Genomic DNA, 18,954 nt, shown 5'->3' with positions numbered 1-18,954 from the left:
GATACAATATGATTACCATTTCCCCCCTAGGAAAAAGTCTCTGGCTATCCACTTGAACTATGGCTCTTATGGTCTTGTCAGCTCTACTGAGCCACATCTCATCCCCTCATCCTCTCATCCTCCTTCACGCCAGGGAGAAACCCCTTAGCAAGCTGAATGCAAAATGCAAAAGAGGAATGGTGAGGGAGTGTTCATGAGCTCATCAAGTGTTCAGAAACCTGATGGTGGAGAGGAAGAAGTTGTTCCTAAAACATTGAATGTGGGTCTTCAGGCTGCCTAAGTCTCACACCACCAGGTTCAGGAACAGTTATTACCCTCAAATCAGGCTCCTGAACGGGTATGGATAACTTCACTCACCTCAACACAGCTGATTCCACCACCTATGGACTCACTTTCAGGGACTGTACAACTCATGTTCTCAGTATTATTTACAGTGGATTGGGAAATATCGGGCCCAGTACATCTTGGCCTAATTAAGTGGCTACCACAATTAACCGAGATTTCATGGAAATAGTTAAAAGTATAAAAAAGGCAAACTACCATTTGGCTGAGTAACAGATTATGTATTTAACGACAAACAGGACAAATTAGAACACTACCAATACTACTACAGTACTATAAAACTGTGCATTAGCTCAGAATAGTTAACGACAGAGGAATGCACACAGTGTACGCTGCCGTGTACTCTTCACTGATTTTAATTGAACAAAATCAGCGCAGACACCTAGTGCAGATAATGGGCTGCCTTTACACAATGCTTTCGATGATTGAATTCTCCAGTCTTTATTTTCATTGTAACATTCAAGATGATTGTCAATACCTTCAAATTCTTCATAGTTTCTAACTTGTTGAAGTAGTAAAATTGTTTTGTGTTCATTCCTGGCTGTTTCTGGCATCTCCAAGCCCGAATGCTTGAAACCACAGAGAGCAAAACAGTTCTGGATTGTCTTACGCTTATTTCTTGCCAACTATCAGTGACAAAAATCACTGCTTTTTGAACACAAACACGCACGACTTACACTATTTAAAAACTGTTCACTCTAAGCGTGGTACAGTGTCTAACAGCTACACAAAAGTGCATGTGACTGACGCTGGTTAGAACCTGTTCAGCATTGATGAGTTTGAGTACAGAGAGGAAACTAAGAACCTGGTGTCATGGTGCGAAGACAATAACCTATCCCTCAACGTCAGCAAGACGAAGGAATTGGTTGTTGACTTCAGAAGGAGTAGCGGACTGCACGACCCAATTTACATCGGTGGTGTGCAAGTGGAACAGGTCAAAAGCTTTAAGTTCCTCGCGGTCAATATCACAAATGACCTGACTTGGTCCAACCAAGCAGAGTCCACTGCCAAGAAGGCCCACCAGTGCCTTTACTTCCTAAGAAAACTAAAAAAAATTGGCCTGTCCCCTGAAACCCTCACTAATTTTTATAGATGCACCGTAGAAAGCATTCTTCTAGGGTGCATCACAACCTGGTGTGGAAGTTGTCCTGTCCAAGACCGAAAGAAGCCGCAGAAGATTGTGAACACGGCGCAGCACATCACACAAACCAATCTTCCGTCCTTGGACTCACTTTACACCGCACGCTGTTGGAGCAGTGCTGCCAGGATAATCAAGGACACGACCCACCCAGCCAACACAGTTTTCATCCCTCTTCCCTCCGGGAGAAGGTTCAGGAGCTTGAAGACTCGTACGGCCAGATTTGGGAACAGTTTCTTTCCAACTGTGATAAGACTACTGAACGGATCCTGACCCGGATCTGGGCCGTACCCTCCAAATATCCGGACCTGCCTCTGGTTTTTTTGCACTACCTTACTTTCCATTTTTCTACTATCGATTTGTACTCCAGGGAGCGGGAAGCGCAGAATCGAATATCGCTGTGATGATTGTACGTTCTAGTATCAATTGTTTGGCGACAATAAAGTATAAAGTGTAACAGTCTCCTGCCCCAATTGAGCAGCAGTGTTCCAAGTAAGCAAAGGGAATCCTAGCTATTTTCTCAATTAGTTTTTGTTCTTTAAGTGCAGCCCAGTTAACCAATGGCCCAATTAACTGGAATCCGGAATCCACTGTATTTTTTTATTAGATTCTTTGCAGCATTTATCTTCTTTTGCACATTGGCTGTCTGTCAGTCTTTGTTTTTTGTGCGGTTTTCATAAAAGCTACTGTATTTCTTTATTTTCTTGTCAATGCCTGCAAGAAAATGAATCTCAAGGTGCTTCCGAATACACACTTTTATAATAAATTTAGTCTGAACTTTGAAGGGAGCTAAATAGAGCGAGGAAATGTTCCTGGGTTCATCGTCCATTCGGAAATCTGATGGCGCAAAGGGAAGAAGCTGTTCCTGAGACGTTGAGTGTATGTCTTCAGGCTCCTGTACACGGTTGTGACAGCTCACAGAATAACAAGGAGTCCCAAGCTAGTGAACTGTAAGATATGAAGCAAGACTGAAAGTGATGGCAGCTATGAATTATATATGAACACTGCCTTTTGCATTTGAGTGAGACAAGCCACACCCAGTCGTATGGTGCTTTCAGCACAGTATAATGGCCCACAGGGCTTGTCAGAAGCACTAGCATACATTGACTCAGATCCAAGCATTGGAACAGGTCGTGGATGGGTTGATTACAGGGGTAGATTCAGGGAGACAGCCAGCGGGGAGGAGTGAGATAGACAGACTTAGTGAGAGGAATTCAGGGGCCGGAGATCTGGTATCAGTATCATTTCGAGAGGAGTCAAACTTAAAAGTCCTGGTGCAGTCCTGAAGCCCTGAAGGTTAACTTACAGGTTGAGTTGATGGGAAGGAAGACAAATATAACGTTAGCATTTATGTTGAGAGGGCTAGAATCCAAAAGCAAGGATGTAATGCTGAGTCTTTATAAGGCATTGATCAGACTGTACTTGTAGTATTGAGAACAGTTTACCGTACCGGTTGGCCATACCCTCCAAATATCCGGACCCGCCTCTTGGTTTTTTTGCACTGGTGGAGCTGGTGGTAGACCTGAGGAGAGCTAAGGCACCGGTGACCCCTGCTTCCATCCAGGGGGTCAGGGTGGACATGGTGGAGGATTACAAATACCTGGGGATACGAATTGACAATAAACTGGACTGGTCAAAGAACACTGAGGCTGTCTATAAGAAGGGTCAGAGCTGTCTCTATTTCCTGAGGAGACTGAGGTCCTTTAACATCTGCCGGACGATGCTGAGGATGTTCTACGAGTCTGTGGTGGCCAGTGCTATCATGTTTGCTGTTGTGTGCTGGGGCAGCAGGCTGAGGGTAGCAGACACCAACAGAATCAACAAACTCATTCGTAAGGCCAGTGATGTTGTGGGAATGGAACTGGGCTCTCTCACGGTGGTGTTTGAAAAGAGGATGCTGTCCAAGTTGCATGCCATCTTGGACAATGTCTCCCATCCACTACATAATGTACTGGTTGGGCACAGGAGTACATTCAGCCAGAGACTCATTCCACCGAGATGCAGCACAGAGCGTCATAGGAAGTCATTCCTGCCTGTGGCCATCAAACTTTACAGCTCCTCCCTTGGAGGGTCAGACACCCTGAGCCAATAGGCTGGTCCTGGATTTATTTCCTGGCATAATTTACATATTACTATTTAACTATTTATGATTTTATTACTATTTATTATTTATGGTGCAACTGTAACACAAACCAGTTTCCCCCGGGATCAATAAAGTATGACTATGACTATGACTACCTCACTTTCCATTTTTCTATTTTCTATTTATGATTTATAATTTAAATGTTTAATATTTACTAATTTTTACTATTTTAAATATTTTTAATATTTAATATTTGTAATCCAGGGAGTGGGAAGCGCAGGATCAAATATCGCTGTGATGATTGTATGTTCTAGTACCAATTGTTTGGCGACAATAAAGTATAAAGTATAAAGTTTTGGGCCTCTTACCTATGATGTATTGACATTGGATAGGAACAGGAGGAGATTTACAACAGTCCCGGGAATGAAAAGGTTAACAGGCGGCCGTGGATGCCAAGTCACTGGGTAAATTGAAGTTATTACCCTTCAACCATTAGGTTCCTGAACTAGCATGGAAAAATTCAACTCTGAACTAATTCCACAACCTGTAGATTCATGTTCAAGAACTTGACAACTCACATCTCAGGATTACTGATTTATTTAATTGTCATTTTTTGATATTGCATAGTTTGCCTTCTTTGGCACATTGACCACAATCTCTCACTCAAAATCAGCAAGACCGAGGAGCTGATTATTGACCTTAGGAGGAGGAAATTGGAGGTCCATGAGCCAGTCCTCGTCAGAGGTGGAGAGGGTCAGCAACTTTAAGTTCCTCAGTGCTATCATTTCAGAGGATCTGTCCTGGGCCCAGCACGCAAGTGCCATTACAAAGAAAGCACGACATTGCCTCTACGTCCTTCGGAGTTTACAGAGATTCAGCACGACATCTGGAACATTGACAAACTCCTGTAGATGTGTGGTGGAGATTATATTGACTCGCAACATTACAGCCTGGTATGGAAATACTGATGCCCTTGAATGGAAATTCCTGCTAATACGGCTCAGTCCTTCACAGGTAACGCCCTCCCCGCCATTAAGCACATCTGCACAAAGCCCTGTGTCAGGAAAGCAGCATTCACCATCAGTGACCTCAACACCCACCTCCCAACCACCCAGGACACGCTCTCTTCTCACTGCTGCCATCAGGAAGAAGCCACAGGAGCCTCAGGACCCTCACCACCAGGGTCAGGAACAGTTATTACCCCTCAACTATCAGGCTGCTGAACCAAAGGGGGTAACTTCTCTCAACTTCACTCACCTCATCACCGAACTGTTCCCACAACCTGTGGACTGACTTTCAAAGACTCTCCATCTAATGCTCTCAGTATTTATTGTTTATATGTTTATTTGTATTATTTCTTACATTTTATATTTGCACAGTTTGTTGTCTTTTACGCTCTGACTGAAATAAATGGTCTTTTGTTGATTCTGTTATGATTGTTATGCTGTTATGGATTTACTGAGCATGCCCCAAGACAATGAATCTCAAACAACAGGAATTCTGCAGATGCTGGAAATTCAAGTAACACACATCAAAGTTGCTGGTGAACGCAGCAGGCCAGGCAGCATCTCTAGGAAGAGGTACAGTCGACGTTTCAGGCCGAGACCCTTCGTCAGGACTAACTGAAGGAAGAGTTAGTAAGAGATTTGAAAGTGGGAGGGGGAGGGGGAGATCCAAAATGATAGGAGAAGACAGGAGGGGGCGGGATGGAGCCAAGAGCTGGACAGGTGATAGGCAAAAGGTGATACGAGAAGATCATGGGACAGGAGGTCCAGGGAGAAAGACAAGGTGGGGGGGGGGGAGCCCAGAGGATGGGCAAGGGGTATAGTCAGAGGGACAGAGGGAGAAAAAGGAGAGTGAGAGAAAGAATGTGTGTATAAAAATAAATAACGGATGGGGTACGAAGGGGAGGTGGGGCATTAGTGGAAGTTAGAGAAGTTGATGTTCATGCCATCAGGTTGGAGGCTACCCAGACGGAATATAAGGTGCTGTTCCTCCAACCTGAGTGTGGCTTCATCTTTACAGTAGAGGAGGCCGTGGATAGACATGTCAGAATGGGAATGGGATCTGGAATTAAAATGTGTGGCCACTGGGAGAATCTGCTTTCTCAAAAACAATGAGAACCTGAGATGAAGGTTCTTTGAAAGCGAGGCCATTGGTTGTAGGAATATTGCAATGATGGCCACACATTTTAATCCCAGATCCCATTCCCATTCTGACATGTCTACCCACGGCCTCCTCTACTGTAAAGATGAAGCCACACTCAGGTTGGAGGAACAACACCTTATATTCCGTTTGGGTAGCCTCCAACCTGATGGCATGAACATTGACTTCTCAAACTTCTGGTAATGTCCCCCCTCCTCCCCTTCACCATTTCCCATCCCCTTTCCCCTCTCTCACCTATCTCCTTGCCTGCCCATCACCTCCCTCTGGTGCTGCTCCCCCCTTTTCTTTCTTCCACGGCCTTCTGCTTACTTTACCAATTTACTTCCCAGCTCTATACTTCACCCCTCCCCCTCCCAGTTTCACCTATCACCTTGTGTGTTTCTCACTCCCCCCCACCTTTCAAATCTACTTCTCAGCTTTTTTTCTCCAGTCCTGCAGAAGGGTTTCGGGCCGAAACATCAACTGTACTTTTTCCACAGATGCTGCCTGGTCTGCTGAGTTCCTCCAGCATTTTGTGTATGCTGCTCAGATTTCCAGCATCTGCAGATTTTCTCTTGTTTGTAAATTAATTTGAACTTTGATTAGTAAGAGATGAAGTGTTACAGAGACAAGACAGGAGAGTAAGAATGAAAAGTACAATGAGCCATGATTGAATGGCAAGGCAGTGGCCTGGTTCTGGTTCGATGCATCTTGAGATCTTAGGGTGTTACCCCGCCCGGACTAACCCAAGTTTGTGTATTTTCTCTTGCAGTGAGACTGCATGACAGTATATCTGAAGAGGGACATCACTACCTGATATTTGATTTGTAAGTTGTATTAAAGAAATATATTTGGTATGTGGGAGGGGTAGTACTGAGGGAGAGTCACACTGTGGGAGGGGTGGTACTGAGGGAGGGTCACACTGTGGGAGGGGTGATACTGAGGGAGGGTCACACTGTGGGGGGGTGATACTGAGGGAGGGTCACACTGTGGGGGGGTGGCACTGAAGGAGGGTCACACTGTGGGAGGGGTGGTACTGAGGGAGGGTCACACTGTGGGAGGGGTGATATTGAGAGAGGGTCACGCTGTGGGGGGGTGGTACTGAGGGAGGGTCACACTGTGGGAGGGGTGGTACTGAGGGAGAGTCACACTGTGGGAGGGGTGGTACTGAGGGAGAGTTACACTGTGGGAGGGGCGGTACTGAGAGAGGGTCACACTGTGGGAGGGGTGGTACTGAGCGAGGGTCACACTGTGGGGGGGCTGGTACTGAAGGAGGGTCACACTGTGGGAGGGGTGTTACTGAGAGAGGGTCACACTGAGGGAGGGCTGGTACTGAAGGAGAGTCACACTGTGGGAGGGGTGGTACCGAGGGAGGGTCACACTGTGGGAGGGGCGGTACTGAGGGAGGGTCACACTGTGGGAGGGGTGTTATTGAGGGAGGGTCACACTGAGGGAGGGCTGGTACTGAAGGAGAGTCACACTGTGGGAGGGGTGGTACCGAGGGAGGGTCACACTGTGGGAGGGGCGGTACTGAGGGAGGGTCACACTGTGGGAGGGGTGGTACTGAGCGAGGGTCACACTGTGGGAGGGGTGATACTGAGGGAAGTATTGATTGATAATGATCTTGCAAGAATTACTAGATTCTGACAGGTTCTAGGATACTGGAAAATTGCAAATGTCTCTCCACTTAACAAGTTAATAACCCATAGTATTACGGGAAAGATACTAGCATGGACAGAGCAGTGGCTAATTGGCAGGAGGCAAAAAGTGGGAATGAAGGCAACCTTTTCTGGTTGGCTGCCAGTGACTAGTGGTGTTCCACAGGGGTCGGTGTTGGGACGGATTCTTTCCATGTTATATATTAATGTTTTGGATGACATAATTGATGGCTTCATGGCCAAGTTTGCAGACAATATGAAGATAGGTGGAAGGCAGGTAGTTTTGAGAAAGCAGAAAGTTTGCAGAAGGATTTAGGCAGACAAGGAGAACAGGCAAAGAAATGGCAGATGGAATACAGCACCAGGAAGTGTATGGTCATGCGCTTTGGTGGAAGAAATAAAAGGGTTGACTATTTTCTTAATGGAGAGAAAATACGAAAAACTGAGATGCAAAGGGACTCGTGCAGGATTCCCCACAGTTAATTTGCAGGTTGTGTCTGTGGTGAGGAAGGTGAATGCAATGTTATCATTCATCAGGGCCTTTTTATCCTTGCAGTTCCTTAGCTCTATCCACAATGATTCAACACCTTCCAATACTATATCACCTTTTTTTAATGATTTAATTCCTTTTTTTTACCAACAGAGCAATGTCACCCCCCTGCTCTCCTGCTTGTCCTTTTGATATAATGCGTATCCTTGGACATTAAACTCCCAGCTATAATCTTTCAGGCATGATTCAGTGATGCCCACAACATCATATCTGCCAATCTGCAACTTCACTGCAAGTTCATCTACCTTACTTGCACACATTCAGATACGACACCTTCGGTCCTGTATTCACCCTTTTCAATTTTGTCCGCCTTTTACGTTGTAACTCATCCCGAAGACTGCAGTTTTGCCCCATTGACAGCCTCTCCTCATTGCCTGTTTGTAAACCAGCTACCTCATCTTCAGCACTATGATCCACCTTTCCTACGATACTTTTTGCATTGAAATATAGACAGCTCAGAACACTAGTCACACCATTGCTCAGCCTTTTGATTCCTAATTTTATCTGAGCTCTTACCAATATCTGCCTCCACAACCTCTCCACTAACTGTTCTGGCACTCTGGTTCCTATCCCCCTGCAACTTTAGTTTAAACCCCACCGTGCAGCATTAACAAACCTTCCTGCAGGGATATTAGACCCCCCTCCAGTTCAGGTGCAAACTGAGCCCTCTGTACAAGTCCCACCTTCCTTGGATGAGTGCCCAATGATCCAAACATCTCATGTCCTCCCACCTACACCAACACCTTAGTGACATGTTAAACTGTATAATCTTTCTAGTTCTGGCCTCACTAGCTGGAGGCGTGGGTAGCAATCCTGAGATCAAAACCCTGGAGGTCCTGCCCTTTAACTTAGCACCTAACTCCCTGAAATCCCAATGCAGAATCTTGTTATTCGTCCTACCCATGTCATTGGTACCTACATAGACCATGACTTCTGGTTGTTCAACTTCACATTTAAGAATGCTGAATCTGAGATATCCTGAACCCTGGCACCCGGGAGGCAACATACCATTGGGAATCTCATTCTCGCCTAAAGAACCTCCTGTCCGTTCCCCTAATGAATCCCCCATCACCACAGTGTGCCTCTTCTCCCCCCTTCCCTTCTGAATCACAGAGGTGGACTCAGTGCCAGAGACCCAAACACTGTGACCTTAGGTCATCTCTTCCCCCCTCCCACCCCGACAGTATCCAAAGTGGTCATTGGTTGAATTAGTTCAGAGGGAAGGCATAGATTGACCTTGGAGAAGGTTCATAGGTTGGCACAACATTGTGGGCCGAAGGGTCGGTTAGTGTACTCTGTGTTCTATTTAGAAGCTGTTGGATCTGTTTGTCCATGATGTGCCATGCTATATGACGTGGGCGATGATGGTCTTTCCATTTTTCCACAGAAGTGATTTGCCATTGGCTTCTTCTGGGCAGTGTCTTTACAAGATGGGTGACCCCAGCCACTATCAATACTCTTCAGAGATTGTCTACCTGGTGTCAGTGGTCATATTACCATGACTTGTGATCTGTACCGGCTGCTCATACGACCATCCACCACCTGCTCCAATGGCTTCACATGACCATGTTCAGGAGGCCTAGCAGGTGCTACACCTTACCCAAGGGTTACCTGCAGGCTAGCAGAGGGAAGGAGTGCCTTACACCTCCTTCAGTAGAGCCATATCTCCACCCTGCCACCCAGCTGTTGGATAGACAATTTTGCAGGGAGCAGATAGGGCTGAAAGGGAGACAGAAAGAGAAGGGGCAGAGACTGAGAGAAGTGAGCAGAGCAGAATGGCCATCAGACACCAGAAGGGTCAAATGGCCTGTGAAAAATGTTGTTGCCCTCCCTAATCTCTAATAAGTGCTTCCTTGCTCTTTGCAGAATAACAGGTGGAGAGCTGTTTGAAGACATTGTGGCTCGGGAATACTACAGTGAGGCCGATGCCAGGTGAGGGAGTTTGCATAAAAAGATTTTCTCTGTTTACTGCCTGAACCCACACCCCCCCTCCCATCAAACCCCAGGGACTGCAGAGATGCAAGGAACTGAGCTGATGGGGCTTCTCCCTGGGGGAAGGAAGAGCCTTGGAACCCCCTACATTAACATCAAGGTTCTAAGCTGTCATACTGAGCCGAGGCTTCCTGACCAAGCACGCCATCTGCTTACAGCTGGCATTGGCTGCAAGATTGAAAGGGAGGCACGATCATTAAAATATTCTTTATTCAGGCACAGATGCGAGAATCAATAGCCAAGCCAACATGTTTTCACTCGTCGCTAATTATCCTCGTGAAGGTGGTGGGAAGACGTGTAGTAACTCCTCGGGAAGAAACCATTCAGCCCATCGAACCTGTGTCAACTCTTTCAAAGAGATCCACTTCCTTGCTCTCGCTGAGCAGCACAATAATCTTGCCCCCTCCTTGTCTGATGACAAATGGACACTTGACCTCACAATCTACCTCATTGTGACCTTGCACCTTATTGTCTGCCTGCACTGCACTTTCTCTGTAACTGTGACACTTTACTCTGCATTCTGTTACTATTTTCCCTTGTCCTACCTCAATGCACTGTGTAATGAAGCATCAAATTGAATTGAATTAACTTTATTTCTTACGTCCTTCATATACACGAGGAGTGAGAATCTTTACGTTACGTCTCTGTCTAAATGTGCCATGTGCAATCATAGTAATTTATAATAAATAGAACAGTCAATGTAATATAGAGTACACTCAAATCAGTGTGAGTTCATCAGTCTGATGGCCTGGTGGAAGAAGCTGTCCTGGAGCCTGTTGGTCCTGGCTTTTATGCTGTGGAACCGTTTCCCAAATGGTAGCAGCTGGAATAGACTGTGGTTGGGGTGGCTTGGGTCCCCTGTGATCTTACGGGCCCTTTTTTCACACCTGTCATTGTAAATGTCCTGAATCATGGAAAGTTCACAACTATAGATGCACTGAGCTGTCCGCACCATTCACTGCAGAGTCCTACGATTGAGGGAAGTACAGTTCACATATCAGGCAGTGATGCAGCCAGTCAGGATGCTCTCAATTGTGCCCATGTAGAAAGTCCTTAGGATTTTGGGGCGCATACCAAACTTCCTCAACAAATAGGAGCAACACACACAAAAGTTGCTGGTGAATGCAGCAGGCCAGACAGCATCTATAGGAAGAGGTACAGTCGACATTTTGGGCCAAGACCCTTCTTTAGGACTAACTGAAAGAAGAGATAGTAAGAGATTTGAAAGTGGGAGGGGGAGGGGGAGATCCAAAATGACAGGAGAAGACAGGAGGGGGAGGGATGGAGCCAAGAGCTGGACAGGTGATTGGCAAAAGGGATACCAGGCTGGAGAAGGGAGAGGGTAATGGGACGGGAGGCCCAGGGAGAAAGGAAGTGGGGGGGGGGGAGCCCACAGGATGGAGAGTAGGCAAGGAGTTATAGTGAGAGGGACAAAGGGAGAAAAAGGAGAGAGAGAGAGAAAAAATAATAATAAATAAATAAACAAACAAACAAACAAACAAATAAATAAGTAACGGATGGAGTACAAAGGGGAGGTGGGGCATTAACAGAAATTAGAGAAGTCAATGTTCATGCCATCAGGTTGGAGGCTACCCAGACGGAATATAAGGTGTTGTTCCTCCAACCTGAGTGTGGCTTCATCTTTACAGTAGAGGAGGCCGTGGATAGACATGTCAGAATGGGAATGGGACGTGGAATTAAAATGTGTGGCCACTGGGAAATCCTGCTTTCTCTGGCGGACAGAGCATAGGTGTTCAGTAAAACGATCTCCCAGTCTGCGTCGGGTCTTGCCAATATTTAGAAGGACACATCGGGAGCACCGGACACAGTATATCACCCCAGCCGACTCACAGGTGAAGTGTCGCCTCACCTGGAAGGACTGACTGGGGCCCTGAATGGTGGTAAGGGAGGAAGTGTAAGGGCATGTGTAGCACTTGTTCCGCTTACACGGATAAGTGCCGGGAGGCAGATCGGTGAGAAGGGATGGGGGGGACAAATGGACAAGGGAGTCACAGAGGGAGCGATCCCTGCGGAAAGCACAGAGAGGGGGCGAGGGAAAGATGTGCTTAGTGGTGGGATCCCATTGGAGGTGGCGGAAGTTATGGAGAATTATGTGTTGGACCCCTGTCTACTATAAGCCTACAAACTCTTTTAGCTACCTGGACTATTCCTCTTCCCACCTTGTCTCTTGCAAAAATGCCATTCCCTTCTCACAATTCCTCCATCTCCGCGACATCTGCTCTCAGAATGAGGCTTTCCATTCCAGGACGAAGGAGATGTCCTCCCTTTTTAAAGAAAGGGACTTCCTTCCTCCACCATTAACTCTGCTCTCAAATGCATCTCCCCTATTTCACGTACATCTGCTCTCAGCCCATCCTCCTGCCACCCCACTAGGAATAGGGTTCCCCCTGTCCTAACCTACCACCCCACCAGCATCCGGGTCCACCATATAATCCGTAACTTCCGCCACCTCCAATGGGATCCCACCACTAAGCACATCTTTCCCTCCCCCCCCCCCCCGCTTTCCGCAGGGATCGCTCCCTACGCGACTCCCTTGTCTATTTGTTCCCCCCATCCCTCCCCACCGATCTGCCTCCCGGCACTTATCCTTGTAAGCAGAACAAGTGCTACACATGCCCTTACACTTCCTCCCTCACTACCATTCAGGACCCCAGACAGTCCTTCCAGGTGAGGAGACACTTCACCTGTGAGTCGGCTGGCGTGATATACTGCGTCCGGTGCTCCCGATGTGGCCTTCTATATATTGGCGAGATCCGACACAGGCTGGGAGATCGTTTTGCTGAACACCTACGCTCTGTCCGCCTGAGAAAGCAGGATCTCCCAGTGGCTACACATTTTAATTCCAGGTCCCATTCCCATTCTGATATGTCTATCCACGGCCTCCTCTACTGTAAAGATGAAGCCACACTCAGGTTGGAGGAACAACACCTTATATTCTGTCTGGGTAGCCTCCAACCTGATGGCATGAATATTGACTTCTCAAACTTCCGCTAATGCCCCACCTCCCCCTCGTACCCCATCCGTTATTTATTTTTATACACACATTCTTTTTCTCTCTCTCCTTTGTCCCTCTCACTATACACTTTGCCCATCCTCTGGGTTTTCCCCCCTCCCCCTTTTCTTTCTCCCTGGGCCTCCTGTCCCATGATCCTCTCATATCCCTTTTGCCAATCACCTGTCCAGCTCTTGGCTCCATCCCTCCCCCTCCTGTCTTCTCCTATCATTTTGGATCTCCTCCCCCCTCCCACTTTCAAATCTCTTACTAGCTCTTCCTTCAGTTAGTCCTGACGAAGGGTCTCGTCCCAAAACGTCCACCGTACCTCTTCCTAGAGATGCTGCGTTCACCAGCATTTTTTGTGTGTGTTGCTTGAATTTCCAGCATCTGCAGATTTCCTCATGTTTGTATCAACAAATAGGAATTTGCTGTGGTGTGTTGGTCAGGGGATGACATGCAACAAAAACATTCAAAAACTATAAAGAATAAAGAATTATGTCGTATTTAAAGTTAGATTATAAGAACACTCAGTCCTCTTTTATTGTCATTTAGAAATGCATACATGCATTAAGAAATGATACAATTTTTTCCAGAGTGATATCACCGAAAACAGGACAAACCAAAGACTAACACTGACAGAACCACATAATTATAACATATAGTTACAGCAGTGCAAAGCAATACCATAATTTGATAAAGAGCAAACCATGGGCACGGTAAAAAAAAGTCTCAAAGTCCCCGAGTCGATTGACTCCCGAGTCCCCGATAGCAGGTGGCAAAAGGGAGAAACTCCCTGCCATAAACCTCCAGGCACCGTCAACTTGCCGATACCTTGGAAGCAGCCGACCACAGCTGACACTGAATCCGTCCGTCCGAAAACTTCGAGCCTCCGACCAGCCTCTCCAATACAGCCTCCTGAGCGCCATCCTCTGCCAAGCGCCTTCGACCTCTCCCCGGCCGCTGAAACAAGCAAAGCCGAGGATTCGGAGCCTTCTGCTCCGGAGATTCCGGTTACCACACAGTAGCAGCGGCAGCGAAGCGGGCATTTCAGAAGTTTTCCAGATGTTCCTCCGTACTCTCACGTCAAATCAGGATTGTGCACAGTCCCTTACTTGACAGATTACAGATATCATTCACCGGAGAGGCTGCGCGTGCTGCCGTCGCACCGCCACCTTCTCCTCCTAGAAGTTAGAAGTTAAGGTACAAATATGGATATGGGATGTCCATTAATACATAAATACCAGTACATATTTACAATGTGGACATCATTATAAATAGTGTTTATAGTGTTTGTAGTGTAGTGTTGGGGGTAATAGATAGAGGGAGTGAGGGTTGATCAACTAGAATGGTTGATCAGAGAATCTGCCAGGAGGAAGAAACTTTTAAGATATCCAGAAGTTGTTTTAATAGCTCTATAGTGCTTTCCAGAAGGGAGATTTTGGGAAAAGCAGTTTGTTGACAATGGGCAATGTCCACAATGACTTTCCTTGGCTACTTCTTTGTCCTGGACATGTACAAGTCCTGCAGTGATGGTAGACAACGACCTTTTCTGCTGACCTGACAGTTCATTATCATTTTCATATATTGTGGGAGGGTGCTGCACCAAACCAGACAGTGACGTCTGACGTGAGGATGCTGTGTGTGATGAGAGTGTAGAATTACACCAGGGTGTCTGGGGAAGATGGAATCACCAAACCAGACATTAATGTTTGATGTGAGGATGCTGTCTATGATGAGAGTGTAGAATTACACCAGGGTGTTCCGGGGAAGATGAAATCACCAAACCAGACAGTGATGGCTGACGTGAGGATGCTGTGTGTGATGCGAATGTAGAATTACACCAGGGTGTCCTGGGGAAGATGGAATCACCAAACCAGACAGTGATGTTTGATGTGAGGATGCTGTCTATGATGAGAGTGTAGAATTACACCAGGGTGTCCTGGGGAAGATGGAATCACCAAACCAGACAGTGATGTTTGATGTGAGGATGCTCTCTATGATGAGAGTGTAGATTTGCAGCAGCATATCCTATAGAAGATAGAATTTTACCAGCTGCTGCAAGGAGCACGTCCTCTGTTGAGTCTTTTTAGACCAAACACATAGGAGCAGAATTAGGCCATTCAGTCCATTGAGTCTGCTCCGCCATTTGATCATGACTGATTAACTTTCCCTCTCGACCCCATTCTCCTGCTGTCTCCTCATAACCCTTAACACCCTGACTAATCGAGAACTTAACAACTTCCATTTTAAATACACCCAATGGCCTGACCTCCACAGCCATTTGTAGCAATGAATTCCATAGATTCACCACCCTCTGGCTAAAGAAATTCCACCTCATCTCTGCTCTAAATAGACATCCCTCTATTCTGAGGCTGTGTCCTCTGGTCCTCGTCTCCCCCACTACAGGAAACATCCTCTCCACATCCACTCTATCTGGACCTTTCAATATTCAATAGGTTTCAATGAGATCCCCCTTCATTCTTCTAAACTCCAGCGAATACAGACCCAGAAGCATCAAATGCTCCTCATGTTTTGTTAATGAAATAATCTGTATAGTTGACATACAAAACAAGGTTTTTCACTGCACCTGTTTTAATTTGACAATATACCATGTGTCGCAGGAAAGCAGGGTCCATCAGCACCCAATTCCAATTCCAGTCTATCTCCATTTCGCTCTAGAAAGTTCCTGCTGCTCAAACGTTCTCCTCCTCTCCCCCCTGGGTCCCACATAGAACATAGACCAGCACAGGAACAGGCTCTTCGGCCCAAAATACTGTGCTGAACCAATTAAATTAGTCATCAAATGGCCAACTATACTAATCTCTTTTGCCTACACTATGTCCATACCCTTCCATTTTTCTCACATCCATCTGCCCATCTAAACATCTCTTAGAAGTCTCTAATGTATCTGCCACCCCAGGCAGCTCATTCCAGACACCCACCACTCTCTGTGTAAAAGATTTGCCCCTCACACCTCCTTTGAAATTACCCCCTCTCACCTTAAATGCATTCCCTCTGGTATTAGACATTTCAACCCTTGGGAAAAGGTACTGTCTTTCTACCTCATCTATGCCTCTCAAGTTCTTATAAACCTCTCTCAGATCTCCCCTCAGCCTCCACGACGCCATAGGAAACAACCCAAGTTTGTCCAACCTCTCGTTATAGCACATGCCCTCTAAACGAGGCAGCATCCCGGTGAACCTCTTCTGCACCCTCTCCGAAGCTTCGACATCCTTCCTGTAGTGGAGTGACCAGAACTGTATTCAGATGCGACCTAACTAGAGTCATGTTTATAAGCTGCTACTATCCCTGCTGGTGCACCATCACTCTGTGACCTCTGGGCACCTATCTGCTCTCGTCAGGAGCAGGTTCTCCGCATTTACCTCATCAAAACCCCTCCATGATTCTAAATGCCTCCATTAACTCTCCCTTAACCTTCTTGGCTCCAAGAAGAAAAGTTGTGACTTCTCCATTGCCTACTTAGAACTGTCCATTGTGTACGCTTTCCCTGCGAGGTTTTACTCCTGATGTTCTGGGTTCCTCCCACCCTCCAAAGACATATGGGTTAGGAGTTAGTGAGTTGTGGCTGTTATGTCGGGGCCGGATACGTGGCATAACAGGTAGTGTAATGCTTTACAGTACCAGCGACCCGGGTTCGATTCCCATCACTATCTGTAAGGAGTTTGTACATTCTCCCCGTGACCATGTGGGTTTCTTCCGGGTGCTCCAGCTTCCTCCCACATTCCAAGGTCGAACAGGTTAATAGGTTAATTGATCACGTGGCTGTAATTGCGCAGCGCAAACTCATTGGGTCCAAAGACCCTGTTACCATGCTGTGTAAGTAAATAAATTGGGCCAGAATAAATAAACTGTTCATAGAATCACTAAGTTATACTGCATGGAATCAGGTCTTTTGGCTCATCTTGTCCATACCGATCAAGATGTCCATCAAAACTAGGCCCATTGTCGATGTTTCCCCAATATCCCTCTAAACCTTTCTTACCTGTGTAGCTGTCCAAACATCTTCTAAACATTGTAATTGTACCCACCCTTACCACTTCCCCTCTCAGCTTGTTCCGTGTACTGACCAACCCTCCGTGTGGAAAAAGTTACCCCTCATGTCCCTTTCAAATCTTTCCCCTCTCACATTAAACCAGTGCCCTCTGCTTTCAGACTTCCCTACCCTGAGGAAAAGACTGTGATCTGTCATCTTATCCATGCCCCTTTTGATTTTATAAATGCCTATAAGGTCACCCTTACGGAAAGCGCTATGGTAACGTAAGGGGTTAGCGCGATTCTATTACAGCTCAGGGTATCGGAGTTCGGAATTCAAACCTGGCGTCCTCTGTGAGAAAGTTTGTATGTTCTCCACGTGGAATGCACGGGCTGACCCCGAGAGCTCCAGTTTCCTTCCACGGTTCAAAGACGTACCAGTTGGTAGGTTAATTGGTCATTGTAAATTGTCCCGTGATTAGGCTGAGGGTACGTCGGGGGTTGCTGGGCAGCACGGCTCAAAGAGCAAGAAGGGCCTGCATCACTAAATAAATAAATATCCCTAAGCCTCCCTCGCTCCGAGTAAAACAGTCCCAGCCTATCCCGTCTCTTTGTATAACCCAAGCCATCCAGGCCCAGTAACATCATTGTGAACATTATCACATCCTTCCCACGGCTGGGCAACCAAAGCAGCATTTAATGTTCTATGATCCTGAGAACCTCCGAAAAAGCTCAGGCCAATAACTGGACAAATTCTCCCAACTGTGGCCAAGCCAGCAGTTGGCACCAGTTTGAGGAAAGAATTGTGCTGAGGGCTGCTGTGATCACATTTTCTCCCTCTATGCTGCCTGGCACTTTGAGAGATACCAGCCAAGCCAGCTGCCCCTCCATGGGCTCTGTCCACCTGGTGCTCCCAATGCTGCCTCCTCTACGCTGGTGAGACCCATTGTAAATCAGGGCACCGCTTCATCAAGCACCTCTGCTCCATCCACCAAAATCAGAACTTCCTGGTGGCCAAACATTTTAGTTCCCATTCCCATTCCTGTTCCAACATGCCAGTCCATGGCCTCCTCTTGTGCCAAGATAAGGAGCAACACCTTATATTCTGTCTGGGTAGCCCCCAACCTGATGGCAAGAAAATCGATATCTCCTTCCCGTTAAAAAAAATTTCCTCCCCCTTTCCTCTTTTTCTATTCTCCACTCTGGCCTCTTCTCACCTGCCCCTCACCTCCCCTTGGGCCCCCTCTTCCTTCCCTTTCTCCTACGATCCACTCCTCTCCTATCAGATTCCATCCCCTCCAGCCCTTTATCTTTTCTACCCACCTGGCTTAACCAACTACCTTCCCGCTATCCTCCTTCTCCTTTCCCCTACCTTTTTAATCTGGCATCTTCCCCTTCTTTTCCAGTCCTGAAGAAGGTCTTTGTCCCGAAATGTCGACTGTATATTCCCGTCCACACACGCTGCCTGACCTGCTGAGTTCCTCCAGTGTGTGTTACTCAAGATCATGACGAAGTAGATTGTGAGGTCAAGAGTCTATCTTATCGTACCATGGGACCATTCATCAGTCTGTAGCAGTGGGACAGAAACTAGTGGGACGTACTTTCAGGCTTTTGTATCTTCTGCCCGATGGCAGAGGGGAGAAGAGTGAAAGTCCAGGGTGGGGGGGGTCTTTGATTATGTTGACTGCTGTACTGAGGCAGTGAGAAGTGTAGACAGAGTCCATGGAGGGGAGGATATTGCACAGCACTATCCCAGTAACTTTAACACCACAGCATGATCTGTCTGAATGCCTTGCAAACAGAAGTGTTTCATTTGATCTCTGTACATGTGACAATCATAAACCAAAACCTATTCCAAATCTTTGTGATTTGACCTTCAGTTCTGGTGACAGAATAATTACTCTTGATCAAGAATACAAAGATGAACTCTTGTCCTCACAATCTACCTTGTTGTGGCTCTTGTTTCTTATTGTCTGCCTGCACTGCACTCTCTCTGGAACTGTAACACTTTATTCTGCACTGCACTCCCTCTGGAAC

At 46.7% G+C, this 18,954-nt stretch overlaps 1 protein-coding gene across 1 annotated transcript in view; it reads left to right on the top strand.

The window, feature by feature from the left end:
• The window catches only part of LOC140200588 (calcium/calmodulin-dependent protein kinase type II subunit alpha), a 269,935-nt gene that overhangs the window by 190,739 nt on the left and 60,242 nt on the right, over positions 1-18,954 (top strand). Inside the window, exons 4-5 of the mRNA XM_072264124.1 lie at positions 6,481-6,535; positions 9,783-9,848. Coding sequence (XP_072120225.1) covers positions 6,481-6,535; positions 9,783-9,848 — 121 coding nt within the window. The remainder of the gene's footprint in view (positions 1-6,480; positions 6,536-9,782; positions 9,849-18,954) is intronic.

This window comes from Mobula birostris, chromosome 7, assembly GCF_030028105.1.
Source record: "Mobula birostris isolate sMobBir1 chromosome 7, sMobBir1.hap1, whole genome shotgun sequence".
Lineage (NCBI taxonomy): Eukaryota > Metazoa > Chordata > Chondrichthyes > Myliobatiformes > Myliobatidae > Mobula > Mobula birostris.
Note: the sequence above shows the minus strand (reverse complement) of the source record. Positions and strands in the feature narration are given on the sequence as shown.